This window comes from Indicator indicator, chromosome 19 (genome assembly GCF_027791375.1).
Source record: "Indicator indicator isolate 239-I01 chromosome 19, UM_Iind_1.1, whole genome shotgun sequence".
Taxonomy (NCBI): Eukaryota; Metazoa; Chordata; class Aves; order Piciformes; family Indicatoridae; genus Indicator; species Indicator indicator.
The window spans coordinates 6,584,220-6,606,036 of NC_072028.1; the positions used below are offsets into that span (position 1 = coordinate 6,584,220).

Below are 21,817 nucleotides of genomic sequence, written 5' to 3' on the forward strand. Positions count from 1 at the left end.
ATTCATTGAGGTGAGTTCTAGTCTATTTTCAAATGATTCTAGTGAATAATTACATGCATCATTTTGAAATGTTGAAGAAAAGTGTAGAGCTGTAAAACCAATCTTTTGTCCTGGAATCATCACCAAGGTTGCCTTGAGGAAGCCATGTTAACACTACAGTTTGATCATATTCTTGGAGCCTGCAGGGCTCTCAGCATGTTCTCAGAACTGCTTCTGTGCATTGTATTTACATGCATTATGTAAGCATTCTCGTTTTCCTAGGAACTCAAAGAAAGTGTATGGCATTTCAGTATTTTCATTGCCTCCAAATCTGTCGGCTCTTGAATGTAACCCATCTGTTTATGAGTGAATGGCAACTGTTTATTCCAGAATAAAGCATGTTCTAAAATGCAAACACACAGCCTACAGAAGCACTGAGCTGAGTTTAATTAGCCATAGAGTTCATTTAAACTTCAAACCACCAAGTTAACTCACTAGTCAATGGAGTCTGGATTCTTGCTAGCTACTTGCTAGACAGTGGAGCTGATGATATAATATCTGTTGCTAGGTGATGAATCCTGATAACCTTTCTGTTCCTAAATCTATAAATGTCTCATCTACACTCTGTGAAGTAGCATAATTCTTTGTTTACGCCCCAGTTCCTGGATAGAACTACTACAAAGTTGTTAAGCAGCCGTGTGTATAAATATATAACATTGTGTCACTTGAAAACTTTTGGCGAATCGCAGTGATCAAATTAATTCTGTCTGTCCTGACTGCAGCCATTAGCAAAGTGTCACACAAATGAGGTATATCAGTGCACAGAAGGAGGGTGTTTTATTTGTCACAAGAAACTAATGCTTTAGAAGAGGACATGAGCTGGAAAAATGTACAGATTTAGTGTTTTGTTTTCTGTTGTTTTTTGGCTGTTCTGTTGTTTTTTTGGCTATTTTTTTTTAATGAGCTTATGACCAGAAGCAAAGTAAAGATTGACTGATTATTATCTTACATCTTTAAACTTCCTAAGCATTATAATCTTTATGGCTATTCTAATGCGAAAGAGAAGAGACAGTTATTCAAATAAACGTGCCAATGTTTCTACATTATAATGCTGCAAACGCAGGCAGTGGTGTGGAAAACCTGTATCCCTAATCCTCAGTACAGTCATCAGAGCACTAGCAATCTATGGTACCTATACCAACTGCAAGGAAAACGAAGGGAAAATGAGAAATGGTGCTTTATTCATCCATTTGACTTGGGAAAAATGAAAGCAAATATTAGATTTTAAATATAAATGGACTGGATGTAGATCTGCCACCGAATGACTGGCAAATGCTGTTGCATTGGCACTTATGATGGTGGATGGAATTCAGCTAGTTTTAGGATAACTGTAATTTATTAAATCTAAAGAGAATACTCAGTAATAAAATTTTAGTTGCATATTGATTACCAGGTTAGTACTGCAATTACCATGTCCTAGGCCATCATCTCTCCAGTGAGATCACCATATGAAAAAAAAATACTTGTAAGAAATATAAACCTATATAACTATAAGGAAATGTTATTCAGTAAGAGTATTCTGATGTCCTTAATCTCCACATTAGAGATGGGCTTTTTTCTACAAACAGTTCCCATTGAGTGTGTTCATATCTGAGATGCTGGCTCAGATAGTTTTTAATTGTATCCTGTTGTTGACTATTTGTTTAATGTAAGGGAAAAAAATCTATTCATTGGTCACAGCTTTCTGCAGAAACTGTTAGTTATCAACCTGATCCATATTCCTGAAACTGACAAAAAGGCTTGGAATCAAAGACTACATTGATCACAACCTTACCTTGTGACTGAATTGGTGTAAAGTTCAGTCTGGAAGTGTTGTGTACAGAGTCCTACATGAAAAGGGGGAGATATCCTCCTTTGTAAAGCAGCAAGAGGCCAAATGGTACTACCAAACACAGTGCATATTTTAAGTGTAAATTGTGTTAAGGAATTGACACTACTTTTATTTATCATTTGCTTTGTATACAATTCTACTTGTTTAATGTTAGCATGTCTAGCAATGCCACCTGTTAAAGTAGCAAAAGTGAACAGCAGTGTCACCTGGCTCATCAAATAATTGCTGTTACTCTGTACGTGTTATCTGTTTGGGGTTTTTCACTGTATCTTAGTTATTAAAAAGAGGAAGGGACTTCCATAGCATGATGTTCTTTCCTTAGTTTATCTATGTAAACAAGTTTCAGGATGATTATAAAAGATCCTGACTGACAGAATATACTTTCCCTCAGGTCAGTTCTTTTGTGGAAGATGCCAAAGCCTCTCTTTCTTTAAAGTATAAAAGCCTGTGTTTGATGTGAATGGGAACTGCTCTGGGAATGGCTGTGCAGAGCAAGATTACATGGTGCAATTTTAATTACATTGTTCTCAGCAGTGTTACTTGTCTGATCTTAGTGTGAGAGTCAAAATTCAAACCAAGGTTATTTGGCTCTGTAACTGTTAGTCAAGAGCTGCTACTGTTTGAAAGAGATGATGTTAAATTGAGCAAGTTTAAAATCCAGCAGTGTTCTGAAAGGTAGCTTTCCTTGTTAATCTAAAGTCCATATATGTAGGGGGTTTTAAACATTTCCTAGCATGTACTGACCAGTAGTTTTGCTTCTTATCAGTGTTGAGGTAAGGAAGCAGTCTGTGCAGCCCACAGTTGTGGTACAGATTAGCTGTAACTTCACAGAGAAGACCCGAGATTGAGAAAATAGACACAATATTGCCTCTGCACAGTATCCATAGGTAATGTGTAAAAAAGCACTTTGTATTGATAGCTTATTTAATGAAAAGCTCCTGCACTTTGACTTCTTGTCTCAATGTACTGTTAAAGCAAGAGAGATATACCAAGCAATATTTTCTCTGCCATCTCTGAAAAAGAAAATGCATAAGGGTGTGAGTGGCTGCTATGGATTTGGTACATAACAAAGGTAATTTTTTACTATAGAATGAGGGTAACTTTATTCTTAGATCACTGGGTTATTTGTAGTTCCCTCTTAAAGAAGCAGACAAAATATCTCCTCCTCCACTGAGGTTCAATATTTAATTTCTGTCCACCAGTAAGCTTTTTTACTAAGGGCCCAAACTTCAGGTAAACTAAATATGTGCAAAACTTAGTGAATCTTCTGTTCATCTAATAATGTATCCTAATTTAATTGAAACTAACTTAAGCTTCATAGAAAAAAATGATCTTAGCTGATCATTGACAGAGGTTTGTGCCATTAAGAAAAAAAAAAAAGAACCAAGAAGTTATGACAAATCACATTAAGAAATTACAGATCACTGTAATTATGACAAACCAGCCTTGAAGGGAAACAGTTTTAATTGTGAACTTGAGGGATAAAATCCCCATGACCTAATTGTATAGTTCACTGAAACCCATACCAAATAAATTTGTGGCTTTGGAGACATTTTAAACACATACTGGCATAAATAAGGTGCTTTCTGTGCTGGCTGCACTGTAGTTATTTCCTGTGAGTGATTGCTTGTTGTTACTTTTTGACATCTGCTGGCAGCAATTTATTTACATGGTTAAGTCTCCTGGGCCTCTGTTTCTTCTCCCGAATACAACTTCAACTGATTAGGTTTCAATAAATTACATATATCAAGAAATTTGGTTTCGGTAGCACTTAGAGTGACTGCTCAAAGATCAGATGTGTGCTTGTAGAGAAGCCAAGAAAATTCATGGTCAGTAGTGTATGACCTCTTTGTGTGTATTCAGCCAGCATTTGAAGGAATTTATCCAGTATATCCCATGGGGAATTCTTGTACAAACTCAGACTTCTGTCCCACCTTCCTCCACTATAGGATACAATTAATTTAATATTGACAAATTTTTCACAGCAGTTTGCAGAGCCAAAATATATTAAATATTTTTGAATGTCTTTGATTCTGTCTGCTTGTGTCTCAGACTCAGGCTGTGAAGATTATGTAAGAATCTGAAGTTATTTTCATTTTATATTCTCCTGAGGTTCTTAGCAAAATGTTATGTAAATCTGCTAAAATGGAATAATATTGATCATTTGCATTGCAATGGGAAACTCCTTCACTGAAACTAACAAAGTTAAAAAGACTATTTTCTACATCTTGCTTCTGGATTTGGGGTCATCTACACCATTCAGAATCAACACAGTGTTAATAAAGCAATGTCATATTCCACCACAGAGGTGACAGTTTGAGAGCATAGCTCCACAAATGTAGTATCAGTTCAAGGGTTCTCTGTGTTTGCAAAGAGGCAACAGCTCTATTGAAACTGAACTATCTGTTGTGCTCAGAAGATCAATGACTTCTGATGTGCCATTACATTTAAAATTTTGATTTTTACATTTTTCTTCAGACACACTCACTGACATCACAATTTTGTTGAAACAGTAATTTTTTTCTCTAGGGCTTAGAGCAGAAGCTATAGTGTTACCATGCCTTATAACACAGACACTGACCCAAGAGATGAGTCAATAATGTGTCTACATTGTAATGAATAAGTCAAGATAACTTCCAGCTGAGAGCAACTCATTACAACTCCTTCCACTTGATTAGATTTTTGCCCTAAGTGAGAGAATAGGCAGCAAAATGATATGTGAAGGTATCATGTAACGGGAGCTGATGAAGTCTGCTGAGGGAAGGAGGGAATGCCTTCAGTTTTGATTGTAGCATTTGTATTTTCCTCTAATTTCAAGCAGCCAGAGACTGCTGACGGAGCATTGTAGGTAGAACAAATCTGCCAAAGATCATGAGATGCCATTGAGGGAAAATAGTGGTAAAAGACAAGAAGCAGCAGCAACAGGTCTGTGCTGAAAAAGGCAGGAACCCTTGAGTTTGGTGCTGAGGGAGCCATTTTCCTCACACAACACTCTATTCTCTGTGAAAATACTCACTGGAATCCCAAACAGCAACCTGTTGTCCTGATGCCTGTTGTCATGCTTCTGGGTTTAGGGCAGGGCTGTTCAACTTTAGCTCAGAGTTCCTGATGTGACACTTGTATTTAGTCCTGGGGTGTGGTGATCTGCCAGGGGAAGAGAGGCAGAGCTTGTTGAGACATGAAAAGACGTCAGAGTGCAGCACTGAGTTTAGCAAAAGGTGAAGAGAGAGAGCAGCGCATTGCTAATGTGGTTCTGCAGTAGGGAGCATGTCACTCGTTCTGGAACCACGTAACACACACATAGGACGGCAAAGAGAACCTTCAGTCTGCTATCACTCATGGCTCAGGTCAGCTGCCCTACAGAATCTCAGACAGCAACATTTCCAGCTCTGCTAGAACTATTGTTGGTAGCTAGATAATACAGGAGATAGACAGGTGTGATTCTACTACTGAAAATGTCACATCTTTTAATGGCTTCAGATGATTTCTGTGTGGAATCTCTTGTCTTGATCTGTGGGAGTCTTATCTTCTATCTCTGTAAATTCTTGCAAAGCATTTTAATAGCACAGAAAAAAAGCCTGTGACTATTAGTATGTGCCATTTATACTGCAGAAAGGGTATTCTCTGAAGGGCAGATACACACACCCTAGTGCCCGCTGGATGAACTGTTGGCCTAATTTTTGCATGGTAACAGTGCTATGCACGAATCTGGTCATCATACGCAATTTACCTGGGGTTGCGTGCCAGCTTAGGTAATCAGTTTGGTTTTCTAGACGTTATAAATTTGTGCAAGGATAAAATCTGTCATTTAGTACTTGCTCTTCCAGAGAAGTTGAACAGAGACATGTATTTATATTAAGCAGTTCTTGTATTTTGATAAACATTGCACTGTTACTCACAGTTCCTCAGTTTCTGACTATCTCGATGCTAAATAGGTCATAATTATAATTTACTTCAGGGACACAAAGAAATTACATAGATGGAAGAGAATGATAAACATGCAGTGGGAGATAATAACCTACTAGAGCTTGTTGGATTTATTTTTTTAATAATTCTGTATCAATTCTGCTGCAGAGGTGGAATTTAACATTAAATTGATGAAAAACCTTGCAAAAAGGATTTTCATAAAATTAATTTTGTTCATTTTCTTAAACATTCGGTAAGATTTTAGTGTGCAAAGAAATATTTTAGCTTTTCTAAGCTATAAATCACAGGATTTTCAGGATTGGAAGGGGCCTTGAAAGATCATCCAGTCCATCACCCCCTGCCAGAGCAGAATCCCCCACACCAAATCACGTAGGAACACATTCAGGCAGGTCTTGAATATCTCCAGAGAGGGAAACTCCACAAGCCCCTGGGAAGCCTGTTCCAGAGCACTTTTAGATATGAAATAATGATAACCTCATACCTTAAGGGAAAACTTGTCTGACTTAACCATTGATCTTGTCTGATAATGCAGAAAACAACCCATGCTGTCGGTTCCCTGCCAAAACCTGTGTTCCAGAGATGATTTTAAGGTATCTCAAAGGAAGGGAGAGAAGCTGTTTCTCCTGATTGACAATATTGCTGGTTTGAAAAGCCAGCACTCGGTTGCTTTTTGCTGCCTTTGTCATTAGTTGAAAAGTTTCTTCTTTTGTTCTTGGATGAGTTTAGGTTGTCCAGTTGTGTTGGTTCCAAGTATATTTCATCCTCTGTGCACTGACAGAATAATTTCTCTCTTGAATACTCGTAACACTTTGCATTTCTATCAGCTTGTGTTGGGCTGCTGTGTGATACCCTGTACCTGAGTCAGGCATTCAGCGGTTTGAGAAACAGTGTCTAAGCGGCTGGTCACCATCTCCTTAGTTACGTGCCTGCTGCTTTCTCTTGGTGTAAATGTTTATTGCTAACAAGAGCTTGGCTAGGTCATGGTACTTTCTGAATTTTTATACACAAGAAGAGCACTCTGAAGCATTTCTCTTTGCTTCAACCATCATTTTTTTCTCTCTGTAGATAATGAAGCTCAGCTTTGCCAGTTTCTGTCTAACTTCTCTCTTTCGTTAATACCATTGAGCTAGGAGTACTTTTTGCAGAGTTGAGGGGTCCCTGGTGGGCTGGAAAGGTGAGTTGCCTGTGTGCAGGTGTGATGTACATTTGTCACATCTCTAGACCTCTCACAGGTGTGGCTGCTAACATGTGGTTTCAAATATAATCTAAAGTTATTTGCTAAAGATAAGAAAAATACAGAGGATAATATTTGCTTGATTCTGTAATTCCCACCAATTTGAACAAGGCTAGGTTGTAGTTACAAAAAGGATCCTAAACTTTATTGATATAGTAATTAATTCTCTGTGTGTGTGTGTATGGTGTGCATTTTCAATGTGAAATTTCCTCACTTAAGAGCCATTTCTTTGCTAGCTATCTCAGCTAACATAAGAATATAAATATCTGTACATACAGAGACATGCAGAGTAAGTTTTTGTGTGCTTATAGACAAATATATATATTTAACTGTTCCAAATACCTCTGTATTTATCAGAGAGAAAATAATGGATTCTGTATTTCTGTTCAAGACCAATTGAACTTCTGAGAATTCAAATCAGATTTTTCCTCTGTAAGAGGAATATATCAGCTTAATATAAGCTTTTGGATATATATATATATATAAAAATCTATTTCAGCTTGTTTTCTTTTTTATAGCTTACAAGAAATCCAACTGCTAACCTTTCAATGTTTTAAAATGGTATTTAAAACATCTGTGGTTCATTATCATAAATATCACAGTTGTGTGGAAACCTCACATATGTGGCATATCATAACAGCGAGAATGGAATTCACTGAAATGTTGAATCCCAGGAACTTGAGATATCATGCTGTGATCTATAAAGGGTAGTATTTCCAACCACAACTCCAATTTCCCATCATTACAGTAATGTACCTGGGATCTTGCACAAGAATCTCTTTTCAAACAGGTCCTTTGATGATGATTAACTGAAAGTCAGGGATTAAAGCCTTGGGATACAGGCAAGTGCTACAAATAATGATTATTGCAATTCACATGTGAATGAGCTTTTTTTAATAAAAAGGAATAAAAGTCTAATACAGGAGGCTGAGAAATGAAGAGACAGTGATGAGTGACATGCATGTTGTATTTCATTGGGAGATGCTTGGCAGTATACTCATTTTCTTGCACAGGTGTTCTGGAGCTTGTTTCATACCATGTGGCATATTAAGCACAATAAAGATGTTCATTTGGCAGCTGGAGCATGACTAGGAACATCAAAAGAGTCATATATGCATCAGTAAATGAAGAACTCTGTCTTCATGTAAAGAAACGTTAGATCATTGGTTTAATTGCCTATTTGCCTTTTGACAGTGAGACACAATCACTAGTCATGTCTGGTGCAGAATTACCAACACTTCAGGGCTATATCTAAACAGTTACTTATATGGTTTTTTTTTTTTTTTTTGGCTGGATGGTTGGGTGGGTTGGGTTGTTTTTTTCCCCTGCACTTCTGTAGTACCTTGAGTACCAAATGTGAATGATTTTGTTGCAAGAGCTGTACAGACATGGAGTGAACAAATGATCTTTGCACTGGGGAGCTTGCAATTTAAAGTCCTTAAGCTCCAACACACAGTGAGTGTGCAGGAGCACGTGGGAGGTTGTAGTGTGTGTGGCCTCTCCTCAGGCTGACATTCATCCAATCTATTGCAATGCAGGTGGGTAGTCTGAGCAGTATTGTCCATCTCATGGCTTTCTTCACATTTGCCTCTGCGACAAATGCATGAGCATCACAAACATCATCATACATGGTCATAAGGACCATACATCATCATGGCGTCAAACAACAAAGTTGTATCTTGGGATACCACCTTTTCATTGCAGGCAGATGGTCAGTTTGGTCCCATGAACCTTGGCAGACTCCTTAGAGCATGCGTTATCCATCCAACTGGCATAGATTTTAGTAACTACTTTTGTTTGTTTGATATCTGAGGATCATTTAAATGCTAGCCCAAAAATAATTTATTAGAACTCTTTGCAATAGGAAGTTTTACTTCTGAAAACAGAAATCCATGCCTTCTTCTTCAGAATTGGCACTTTTAACCATTGATTTTCTCATTAGAACACCTTGAGCTGTTTTCTTGTGTGTTCATTTTGTGTTCATTTGTGTTCATTTTGTTCTTAGTCCCATGCCCAAATTTCCTTCAGTATTGGAAAAAAGTTCAGTGTCCAGGACTCAGCTACAAGATTAAGAAATGAAGGAAGACACAATGGTTACCTCGCTGCATTTGATAGCTTTTGTTTTCTTGATTGATCCTCACATATATTGGCCTAATGTAGACCTAAAAGACCAGGGAAATTAATTGTATCTACAATTTTATGTGGGGAAAAGACTAATTTTTCACCTAGTCCATGCTCTTTATTTGGAGCAGGATCAGGTACTGACATTGGTCTTAGTGCTTTTGGATTAAACTGGTATTTGATTAGCCCCATGTTAAAACCTTGAAATGGTAGGTATTTAGCATGCTCTCAACACCCTCTTTTAAAGGTCATCTGGAAAGCTTTCTTCAATATCCATCTGAACCTTCCCACATCTGTTACCCACAAAACTCTACCTAGTTTCTTATTGGAAGACACGGGAATGAATGAATGATTTAATTACTCTTTACAGTTTTTACAAAGTGATTTGTAGACAGGCTTTGTGTACAAAGCAAGTTTTCACTGGAGAACAGGACCTAAAAATCCTCTTTGTTCTGCATTTAACAGGCTATGGTTATCAGAACATCAGCAATGTGTAGGTTTTATTTCCTTCAGGGCAGAAAAGTGTGGGCAGTGTCAGGGCCTGCTCCTTAGGTTATGTAGCTGTTACTGGAGCCTCATACAGGCAACTCAAATACTGTAAATTTAGGATATCTCCACTGGCTTTTCCCTAGAAGCCACATGAGTTTAAGAAAGCAAACTCCCAGTGAGAAGGACTGATAATGCAATGAAATCTTGTGTGAAGTTCCCTGGTTGTCCCTGTCCAGAAAGCATCCTCATTCTGACACATTTGCTCCTAACTTCAGACTAGGAATTTTATCTAAAGCTACATTTCTGAGCTCCCTTAACAATTGGCTTCAGTTTCATTTCTGTTGGCCCCTGGTCCAAACAATCTTCAGTATTCTCTATCCTTATGACCACTTCATCCACTTCCACCCACTTCTAATTTCTCTCCTACATATCAGTACTTCTCAGAGTCTTTTCATTTTCTTTCCCTCTCCTTGCTATTAACCTTACCAAATACTCTTGTTTCTGTGTCAGAATTGAGAATTGAAAGCACCAGTGCTTGTGGATGAGATAGGGTAAGAAAACCATTTCCCAGTCTCAAACAACTCCTGCTCATGTTGGAAAAAGTTGCAGGGTTTCATAAAGCAAGGTCAATAGATGAGCAAAATATAAAAGGTCTAAAAGTGTCAAATTCATACTCTAACGGAGTACAGAATATAGAACCAAATACTTCTCCTGATTCCATGTGTTGAATCTGCATGTGGCTTTGTATTTCTGCAATGCACACAGATGGCAGCAATGCTGGAATCTCAAAGTTTGTGAGAGCTAAGCAGCAAAGTTGGAGAAGTGCAGTCCCAGCCAGCTTCACCTCTCTTTAGAAGCACAGCACAGCATGGCTTCTATTTGAATGTGACTGCAGTGTTTGACTGCGTGATGCTATAGCACTGATCTACAGAATTTGTTTTTAAGTGGTTGCTTTAATATACCTTTTGTTAGGCATTTTTTTTTTTGTAATAAACCTTTTACTCCTGACATAATTAATTTCTTAGAGTGATGCCAAATTTTCCCAGCTGTAAGCTATTAATAGTCAGTAGATCACCAGCAGTTTTGGAGTGAGAAGCACATATTTATTCGGTACAGCAAAGTACCTTCCTGAGACCATGTTTCATTGTTTTGCTTGTTTGTTTTTAAAGCAAGGAAGAAAATAAATTAGAAGAGAATCTACTCAAAATTTGTCATGGCTGAAATCTATACAATGATTAGTATAGAGAATTTCAACTTCCCTCACTTATGGTGACAGAAAAATTTCATCTTTTTTGTGTGTTGATAGCTTTAGGAGATTGCAGTGAATCTGTTTAACCACCTGTCGTATCACTAACATAAATTGCATCAGGTGGTTTTACACCAGGGAGCCCTTGCTAATAGAGAGCCTTCCATCAAACTCCTGCTGTGAGCAAAGACCCTTCCCACAGTTCCCAAGCAGTTCTCAGGCTTGGAGAGCAGCATGGACACCAGCACAGTCTGGGCACTGTGAAGCTGTTTTAAACTGCTACCTTTGCTCCCAAGCTCTGTGTGTTCCCCCCTGCTCTAACTGAGGTGTAAGACTTTGCAAGCAGAGGGCTGTGGCATGACAGGCCAAGATAGGCTTGTCTGGAGGCACTGGAGTATCCAAGGGGAAAGAGCATTTTGTTTCTTTTATATTTATAATCTCTCTTGCTTTCAGCAAAATTCAATGAAATAGAAAATGGGCTGATGAAATTGTGGTTTGTTATCCCCCTGTGAGTCCAAGAATAGTTCTCTTGCCCTCAAGTAGAGCATAGGAAATGGGAGCGGTTTTTAGTTAAAAATATGTAAGTAAGTCTGAAACTCGTGCAGAAGCTGATCCTTCAGGTGCTGGGAAATTGCTATGCATGGGACTGTGGGGAGTGGGGAGTTTGGACTCACCTCAGCAAATGGATAGCCAGGCACAAATTCAAAGGATCCCAACTTTGCTCTTTTAGCATCCCACTTCTGGATCCTGTTGGTGTGTTGGGGCTTCAGGGCCTCTGTGGGGAGAAGCCAGGCTGGCCCGTGCTGGAAGCAGCCGGTTCGGGCAAGCACCAGCTGCTTCTGAATGGTTACAGCTGGTTCCGGGTGGGTCTGCAGCTGAGCCCGCCAAGACACAGGTGGTGCCATGCGTGGTGTAGGGGCAGAACGCTGCTTGGAAGGGTGGGGGAAAGGTGTGGGAGAGTAGTGTGGGCTCAGGGACCTAGGAGGAAGAGGAAGAGCTCCAGGTGGTGTAGCAGGGATTCCTTGCTGCCCTGGGAGGACCCTGCACTGGTACGTCTGTTCTGAAGGAAGCTACAGGCCATGGAGGGAGATCACACAGGAGCAGAGAAGTGTAAGGAGGGAGAAGCTGGGTAGAGGAGCCACTAGGTACTGACCACAACCCCTATCCTTCATTCCTCCATACTGCTCAGGAGAGATGGCCAAGGACCTGGGAGTGAAGGAGTGAAATGGAGCCTGGGAAAAACAGAGGGAGAGACGGAAGGACTGCTTTTAATTTTTGCTTTTTCTCAACATATAAGTCTATTTTATTTGGCAATTAATTAATTTTCCCCAGGTCAGTTCTCTTTAGCTTGTACCAGTAATTGGTAAATGGTCTCACTATCTTTACCTTGACCAACAAGCTTTTTCTTCTTATTTTCACTTCCCACCCTGTCAAAGGCCAGGAGGGAGAGAGTGGTTGGGTGGGCATCTGGATGTAGCCCAAGGCCAACCCACCACTGCAAATTCGGCAAATCATGTCCCTCACCTTATTCTGCAATCCAGACATTTGAGTAATTACTTTTTGGGTTAATTTTAATTTAACTTCTCTCATCAATAGTTGTCATAAAACTAAGTTGTACTCAAATTCCAGAACTAGAAACAGTTCATAGTTCTTTTTACTTGTGATGGTTCTGCTTTGGGGTTGACTCCCAGTGAATGCTCAGAGAGGAAGGATCTCCATGAGGTCCTTTAGAAGCTGTGTCTTCAAGTTGGTATGCCTGCAAACAGATGAAAAATTTGATGAAGAGGATTTGTGTGTAGCTTCCCAGGAGTGTTGTGTGGCCCTCTACTATCAGTGAATTTAAACCATTATGAAAAGGTTTTTATTTTTACTAAAATTACATTGTCTTTGATGTTCTGTACTTCTGTTTGTTTCTGAAAGAATAATGCAGTTTTTAAAGATCCAATAGAAATTAAATGTGAAATAAAATAGCAAGAGCATACAGATAAATGAATAGTCTAAAGCTGGAGTAACTCAAGGGCAGGTAGAGAATGCAGAACAGGCTATCTGCAAAAAAACTGCTTCACATGCAATTATATTGTTCAGAAATGTTAAAACCTGAAACTTTTACTGGACAAGTAGAGGTTTGTGTTGAAGACCTCTTAATTATATAGCTGGTAGTTAGATCACTGATCTGTTTTTCCAGTATTTTGTACAAAGTAAACCTGTTGCACTCAGAGAAGGAACCTGAGGCCAAGTCTCAAACTTTTGTACTTTAGAGACCTGTTTCTATTTCTATTTATTCCAGCCTTCCTAAATAATGTAAGTCTTCCATGTAAAGTGGAAAAAGGTTATTGACAGCTACTCTTTAATTAAAAATTCTCATAATACTTAGCTATCCTGATAGTGCAGCTGATGCTTTATATCACTATCCTATCAGTTAGTGGGAAATGTTTCACTTTGGTTTTTCTGTCATGCAGACTATGATGTTGAATATTCTGTAAACCAATTCCAGCAGAACACCCTGTAGAAATCCAAGGCTTATGATGAGGAAGATAACAAGATCTTTATTGCTACTACTCAATTTGTAGAACTAGGTGTGCATTTTGTTCATTTGATCGGAGTCATCACAAAACGATCAGTGTTTTATTTCTTTCCTACCTCTTCCCAGTAGGCATGGACAAAATCTGTTCTTACTTCTGAAAGTACATATTTGTAAGATTTGTCCATGAATTACTCACACAAATTTAAAACTTCTTTTAAAATTTTTCCTCTTAGATCGGGAGACATTTCTTCCCCAGATCTGCAGACAAACTAGTCACATAAAGATGTTTGAAGTCTATCAAAGTGCACGATTATAATAGTGTGTTTTCTTTTTTTTTTTCTTTTTTCTTTTCCCAGTGGAATTTGACGACTGCAAGGGAAATAACAAATTGAACTTCGAAGTTTCTAACCCAGATTTTAAGGTGGAACGCAATGGGTCTTTAGTTGCACTAAAGAATATATCAGAAGCTGGCAGAGCCGTGTTTGTACATGCACGGTCTGAGCATGCTGAGGATATGGCAGAAGTTTTGATTGTTGGAGCAAATGAAAGACGTGGTGCATTGAAGGTAAGATAAATCAAAACACTAGAAGACAGTGCCAAGGAGATACTGCTGGATATTTACACATGCCGTCTAGGACTGTAAGAAGTTTTAATTTGTTATCAGAGATCAAAAAATCTTCTCTTGTCCATATATTGCTGCAATGTTTTAGCATTTAGTTTAATTTAAACCACTTTTTTTTCCAAGTTTTGAAAAGTGCATTTCATCTTCAGGTGTAAATGTCAAATATATATAAAGATTGTTTTTGAAAGAGCCCAAGTATTGAAATTGGCTGGTTCTTCTGACGTACATTATCCCAGAGAACCACAGTCTATCTGTAACTGAACCTAGAAAATCATAGTCTAAATGTGTCATTTAGAATTTACGGAACTTTCACATTCACTTCATTCCCAGATATTTAGACCTGAATTCTATGCTTTGGACTCTAAATTTTCTTAGATGTCTGCTTATTTGATATGGCTGTGTGTAAATCTACATAAACATCTGCAAACATATAGCAACACATATTTACGCTCTGTCTTTATTCATTAGTGATATTTGTTCCACTCTGTCCATTGAATGTCAGTTCTTTTCCACTTCTGAGCTTCAGTGTAAAATTATCCTCAACCTCATGTTATGGGGAAAAGTGCTTCACAAATGATTGAATTGTTGTGATTGAATTGTTTACTTCACAACCATGAAAGTAACAAAAGGAAATGTGAGCCTTCACATCTGTGTCATGGCATTTAGGAGAGAGGCAGACAAGTCGGTGACTTGCTAGACAATTAAGCCTGGTACCTTTACAGACCAGTAATTTCAAGGAAGTGGAAAAAATGATTGATCTATTATCTTATTTTGGCATTTGGACTTTCAACTGCCAGCATTATTATTACATTTGTAAAATGGCTTAGTGTAATTTAAATATTGCATTAAAAAATAAAAACAACAACAACAAAATGGAACAAAAACAAGCGACAACCAGGAAAAAGAAACCAACAAACTTTAGAGGGAAGATTGAACAAACATGTAAGTCAGGGCTGAAGAAAGGTTTTGATCCAGTGTGAGAGAAAATACCAGAAAGTGTAACTACAAAGGTCTGATCAAAACACTTACATGGAATTTAATTTTATTCAAATATGTTCTTTCTTCACAAACCTAAATTTTAACTCATACTTGAGAGAGTCTCTTGCATAGCAGAGCTATGCATTTAGGACCATGCACTGCCAGAGTAGGAAAGCTCCACTTGCAGGAGCTGATCACTTGGCTGTCCTGCCTCTCAAAACTAGCAAGAGAGGCTCCTTCTGGTGCATTCACAAGAACATTCAGATGTCTTTGTTTTCACTCAAGTTTTTGAAATCTTAGGAGCATTTTTAAAATGGGGTGTTCTCTTCCTTCAGTCAGAGGTTGCTGAAACCACAGAGGAGACACCTTTGAGAGGAGGCCTGGAATTAAACCTCAGGGGATTAGTTTTTGTGTGAAGATGTGACTCTGAGAATTATATTCCAAAGTTTTATTATTATTTTCTTTGAAAATTAGCCCTTCAACATCTTTGAGGGGAGATATTCTATGGAAGTTATATTCTAGGGGAAATCTTGTCTCATCAGCAGGAATTAGCAGATGTGTATTTACACAGACTGATATAGCTTTGTCAGTGACCTTTTCTCGTTATGTCATATTTGGGTTTTGAATAGTCTCCCCTCAAAATGTTCCAACAATGTTAATTAATGCCTAGTGTTGAAATCTATTACCAGATTACATTCAAAAGTCAAGTCTAATTTGGCTGCAGTCCTGGATTCTGTTCAAACCACTTCATGTGGCTTCACAGAGAAAATCAGTCTATATATATGGTAGTTTTAGACTATGCCTTTAAAATTTTTCACAGATCTTGAGCAGAAAGTCGTAAAAATGTAAATAAGTCACTATTGAGTGTAAAAAGGAAAATAATGATTATTCTAAACAATTCCATGGGAGAGATATCTTCCATAAGATTTGGTTCCCAAAACAATTCTCTCTCTCTTCTCGCTTCTTTGCTCAGGGAGATACTAACCGGCTTTGTTGACCTTGGCTGCATCACTTTTATTTTGGCTAAGTCTAATATCTCTGCTTCTCTCTCTCTTCCCATATGTACAGGGGGGTAAGGTGGAGGCAGGGAGAGAGAAGCTGTTGCAGCTCCCCTGGTCTTTTGGACAGGAGGGTGCTTGTGCTGTTAATTGTAAATACCTGTAAATATTGTAAATACTGTGTATTTGTACATATTCATTTCATTTCATTGTAGATTGCAGTTTTGCTTGTAAATACAGCTTTCATTTGCTTCCAAACTGAGCTGATCTAGCAAAGCTAATGTTGGGGGCGAATTTTCACCCCACCACAATCTGGCACATTCTGCCACTGCACCTTCCCTCATAGGTGTCTCCATCTCTACCTGCACTCATCATTTCTTTATGGATTTTGATATTCACCTTAAAACTAGATTGCTACCCTTTTAGTATGGTGATCCTTGGCATCTGCAGAGTCATTGATAGTTGACATGGTGCATTAATCCGTACTAAGAAATCCATCTAGTGAGGATCATCCCCCCCTTCAAGAGAGTATAAGGATATTTGGGGCTGGCTGTCCTACTCTGGCCTCATGCAGCTCTCTCTGGCTGTTAAATCAGTACTTTTTACCAATCCTTTCAGCTGTTGTTTGCCTGTTTTGAACACAACACAGACAGTTGTCGTTCTGTTTGTCACACTTGAGAAGGATATAAAGATCACAGTGTCCTATCTAAAGTGATTTTATGATAAATTTGAACTTAATCCTGCACTTTCACAGTCTAAATGTGTCAGCATAGAAACAGCAGAACTTCTCCATCTGTTTATTCAAGAAGTCTTGCCTAAGAAATGCTCAGATAGAGTCTTTGCAATTCATTGTAATTTTGTAAGGTTAAGATGAGCACATGCTAGAGCATTGCTTAGCATTCACTACTTAGAGTACAGTACCTTGTTTAATTAGGAGATAAGTAGTTCTTAAGTATTTCCCCACTGCCAGCAACTGCCATTTCTTTTCTGAAAGTGTGTAACCTACATCTGTGAAATCCCATTGTTAACGTTTCTAATTGCGGATTCCCGGTCTGTTTGGAAATGTCTGACAACAATGATCTCTAATGTGCCGACTGGCAGTCTTAGCCTAAGAAGAAAGAGAATAATTTCTAAAATTTACAGATTGCTACCAACCATACTTCAGAGTAACGCTGAAAATATTTATAGGTGCAGTCTGGAGTGTTGCAGAAAATGGTTTGGAATTCTAGTAATGGAGACTTGTGACTTTTGTGCTGAAGATGTAGGAAGATTCCAGCTGGCCTCACTCATCAGTTCGGTCCTATGTGATCACTTAAACTAACTTCACGGCCATAGCATGGTCTGGAATATGGCTGCTGGAACACCACTTAGGTATTTAACTCTGCTTTTTTAATCCAAAGGGCATGTTTTCTTACTTTTCTGCCAGAAGTACATCAGGTCTGAAGAGCCTGTAGCTTTCTATCAAAGGGAGGCCTTGACTACAACAGGAGAAGATAGATGATTCCTCAACATCATCAGCCAACTTGGCTGTTCCTCTCTGATCACAGAATCTTTTGCAGGGTCTAGTGACAGAAGAGCAGATACAGCACTGCTGCTTTTCCAGATGTCTAGATGTTTCTGCAAAATACCTTCAAAACCATGAATGTCTGTGCCTACAGATATGTGTATATGCAATTGAGAGCAAAAATCTGAACATCAGATTATACTTAGATGGCTTTTTGCAACCTGCTGTTAGTGTCCCCCTCCTTTCATGATTTTGGCAGGATTTATTGGTTGCTGTGTTGACAGAGAGTAGCATTCACAAAAAAGCTACTGTCACATTTAAGAGGTGTGTGGAATACACAGAAGCATTGCCATGGGCCTATAGAAGGTGCAACTTACAATGTGGCACCTTTTTAATAATTACCTGTCTGTACACACTTGTACTCTCAGGCAATCAGAGTCCTCAGTGAAAGAAACTCAGTTCACTTGTATTCACCATGGGGCAGTGCTGGTGAGGCATGCGCACCTGTGCTGCTGCTCTGCTTTGCCCAGTGTTTGCTTAATACCCTTTCACAGCATCAGGACTTGAATGCTTGGTGATGTTAAAAACGTTTTGATTCACCCAGGATTCCTCAAGTGAACTTTAGGTTCCTTCTGAATAATTCAGAGAATTGCTAAGGTTCAGATCCCTAATGGAAAAAAAAAAATTGCAAACTCTAGTTGGAACAAACTGACTGATGAGTGAAAATTATTATTATTTATTATTTTACCTTACGTTTTACCCAGTTCCTAGTTTCTTTTAGGAAAATAATAGGACAACCACAAGTTGGAAATGTCATCAACTTGACCATCCATTAGTTGATTGATTGATTTATTTAAAGATTCTGTTTTTGTGGAAGACAGAAAATACAACCAATCTTTTGTAGAGTCTCATAACAGATTGTGAGTTGCAAAAGGCAGCAAACTGGGAATTGAACTGTGTCCTCCAAGGCTAAATAAAATAGTTGTCTGCTAGTCCTTCTCCCTCTTTAATCAGATACTGGTTTTAATGAATATACCCTTAGTACACCGTGAGCTAGAAGAAAACTTTGGAAAGAAGTATTTCTCTGCCTTTTTTTTGTGTGTGTTGGCAAAATATAGCCCTTTTTCTCTCACAGCAAAGGGAGTTTTTTAGAACTTTTATTTGTTATAACATCACAGAAACAAGGGGGGTGGAGGGGGATATCAATAGTCCATCACTAAAGCAGATAAGAGGGCAGGCAGATATTCAGAAATTCCAGTCTCATAGTCTTCACTGTATGGTGCTCAGCAGTCTTCCATATAGAAGGATGAAATGATTAAACAAAAACTGTCAAATCCTCAGGACACTTTTTGAGGCACTAGATGGAAAAGGAATAGGAGAAAGAAAAGAAGAGATAAGAGGGAAGATCACAGCCTGAGACAGCATGTTAAGACAGAGTTTAAAATCGTCTCCAGCAGTACTTCACTCTGGAGGAAATGAAGTTGCTCTAGTCCTGCTACTCTGTCCAGTCCACTTCTTAACAGCCAGGGACTAGTCAGATAGGCCTCTTCTGTTTTCCCCTTGGTCTGACCATCACTGTTCCAAATATTAGCATTCTGCTCTGTTCAGTGTAGTAGGGACAGGAAAGGCAACCTGGCCAAAAACTGCCAACTGTTTTGTAGACCTAAATTCTATTTCCTACCAAGTCACTGCCTGAATATACATTTGTGCTAGTTGTGTTTTATACCCATGCCTTTGTTTTCTAAAGTATCAAACAGAAACAATGAAACTAAGCTCCTTGGATTTAAGCATTATCATTTCTTGTTTGTGTCTTACTCTTTGCTTTATCCCTGCAGGATAGAGATTGCAAATTTTGTTGATATGAGATAAAAAGTGCCTAGAGCCTTAAATCCTTCATGTATGGCTTTCTGCCTTGTAACAGATGATAAAGGATCAATAATCTTATTATGAATGCAGGATTCCTTCATAGAAAAAAAATATTCATACAAGGAAGTAAATAGTTGCTTTTAGTCATCTGGTGGTTCAATAATTTATTTGGAAAGTAAGATCAAAAACCAGCCTTTCCCACACAGCAAGCAATCATTCCCATTAATGTATATTAGCATTTTTTCAGTTTAGAACAGAGTTGCTAATAGGCTAAAAATGACTGTGCAAAAGTATGAAAATGGACTCTCCAATGAGATATTGACAAACAGATTGAAAAAGTTTCATGTTATTAGATTTTGCATATAATGCTGAAAAAAAAAGTAATTCACTGTATAAATAAAATATCATGTTTTGCATTTCATTTGAGGCACAAAATAGAGTAAGTCACAGGGATGCATCAATATCTACAATGTACTTATGAATTATTATTCAGATGGAAACAGCATATAGGATAGAATTTTCAGAAAAGCTGTGTATATGCTTTGCCTCTGGATGTGATGGTAGCCTTCAGGCATAAAAAGATGGGTTTTCTTAAAGAGCAAACAAAAGAAAACTCATCTTGAGAAGATGAATTGTGTTCAGTTTGGCAGAAAGCTTGATATAGTAACATTCTCCTACTAGCCACTGAGTGTTTAACTTGTTCTTGCTTCTTCTTACTTTTGTTTGTTATCATACCACAAACACCTATTATCTTGGAATTCAGACTGAGGTGTAAGTGATTTTAGAATTTACTACCTGTCTGTTGATGGTATTTTGGTCACTGACTGTTCCCACTAGTGGAAGGATCTAATTTTTTTTTTAATTTATTTTTTTTGAAGTTTGCAATGCTACAATGCAGGTTTCACAGAATACATCCTAATGTCAATAAAAGCAAGAGTTTGTTCTCATTGATGGGTTGTTCTACAGTAACATTTAACTGCCCTTTTGGCTATATTTTTATACAAATCCTCTGTGCAGACCACTTGCTGTTGAGGAAACAACAAAGAGCTCCTTTTATATAAGAAATCTCCTTAACCACTGAAATAAGCTATTTCCCATAGAAATTCCAGTCACCTGCTTCCTCTTTTTTCTTTTTGCCCTTCATCATGGTCCAGAACCTGCTGAAATAATCAGATTGCAGCAGACTTTAGATCAAACCCTTGAAGCATGAGTTTTGTCTGACAGTGCCATACCAATGTGCTGTACCTCATTGGTAAACTGTTTCTGAGTGGCCCTCCAAGTCCCATGGCTGTGAACAGACATTATGATTTTTCATGTACTGCCATGCTCCCCCTTTTACTCAGCTCTGCATCAGAGCCTCATCTCTATGATAGGCTTGTGCTTTCCCTCAGGCCTGGACTGAATTTATACACTCAGCTTAGCTGCACAGATGCCCACCACCAAAGAAATGCAGGTTTCATATACACTGGCTTTGGAGCTTGCTCTGACAAAGATCCATTTATTTATGGTGCCAAGAGATGTGGCAGTTGCCATAGCAACAATTACATATTGAGTTGAATACTAGAGAAAATACTATAAAGAACATGGGCCACTGGTGGTTTTCATTAACTTAATGTTCCTTTTTTTGGGCAAAGAGTGTTGAGTAAGTTTATTCACTGTATGTATAAACGCTTAGATCAAATATGTGAGCTGGATTTCCTTCTATTTCCCTCAGTGCACAACTTCAGCATATAAATTAGAAGTACTTGGTTATTTAAGGAGAGAAAAATGGTCTTATAGACTGGAAACATGAACAACTGACTGTGAAACAAGAAGGTGTTAGCTTCTGTGGATGTTCAGTTCTTTACGAGCCATCTACATTCAGACTTTACGTGAAGTTAGGGATGTATTTATCCAGGAAAAGGGACTTTGTGCTTTCCAGCAGCAAGCAGAGTTAAGACAAGTATAGAATGACAGTGATTCAAAGGTGAAAGTAGATGATTTTGAAAAAAAAAAATACAATTGTTAATTACTCTGACTTATTAATAGTCTAATGAAAGATGGTGGACAAGAATACTCAAAAGGAATGTATTTTATTAAAAATATCTAAAATCATAATCCCTTTCAGCTCTGAACTGCATTTAGGCTTCTTTGTTAGTTCTCCCTGCAGAAACCAGGTGCCATCCACAGGACATTTTGATTCTTGCTTGGGCTGCTTCTGGATTAAACTTAAGGTTTTTGTGGAAACTTAGAACCAAAAGCAGTTCTGGAATCAACCAATTTTATACTGTTTTCTTTTAAAACATATTTAGGTCTTTACCTTCATTAATCAGACTTAATGGTGAAGCTTCCACAAATCTAAGCAGACATTTTTCAAAGACTGATAAAATTTTTTTTCTGAACTAAATTTCAACCCAGCAAGGAGTGCCAAGAAAGTACCTGTTTACCTTTTGCCCCTA

General features: G+C 38.2%; 1 protein-coding gene across 1 annotated transcript in view; it reads left to right on the forward strand.

Moving 5' to 3' along the window:
* The window catches only part of CDH13 (cadherin 13), a 466,549-nt gene that overhangs the window by 150,548 nt on the left and 294,184 nt on the right, over nt 1-21,817 (forward strand). Inside the window, exon 3 of the mRNA XM_054389914.1 lies at nt 13,768-13,976. Within this exon, the coding sequence (XP_054245889.1) occupies nt 13,768-13,976 (209 nt within the window). The remainder of the gene's footprint in view (nt 1-13,767; nt 13,977-21,817) is intronic.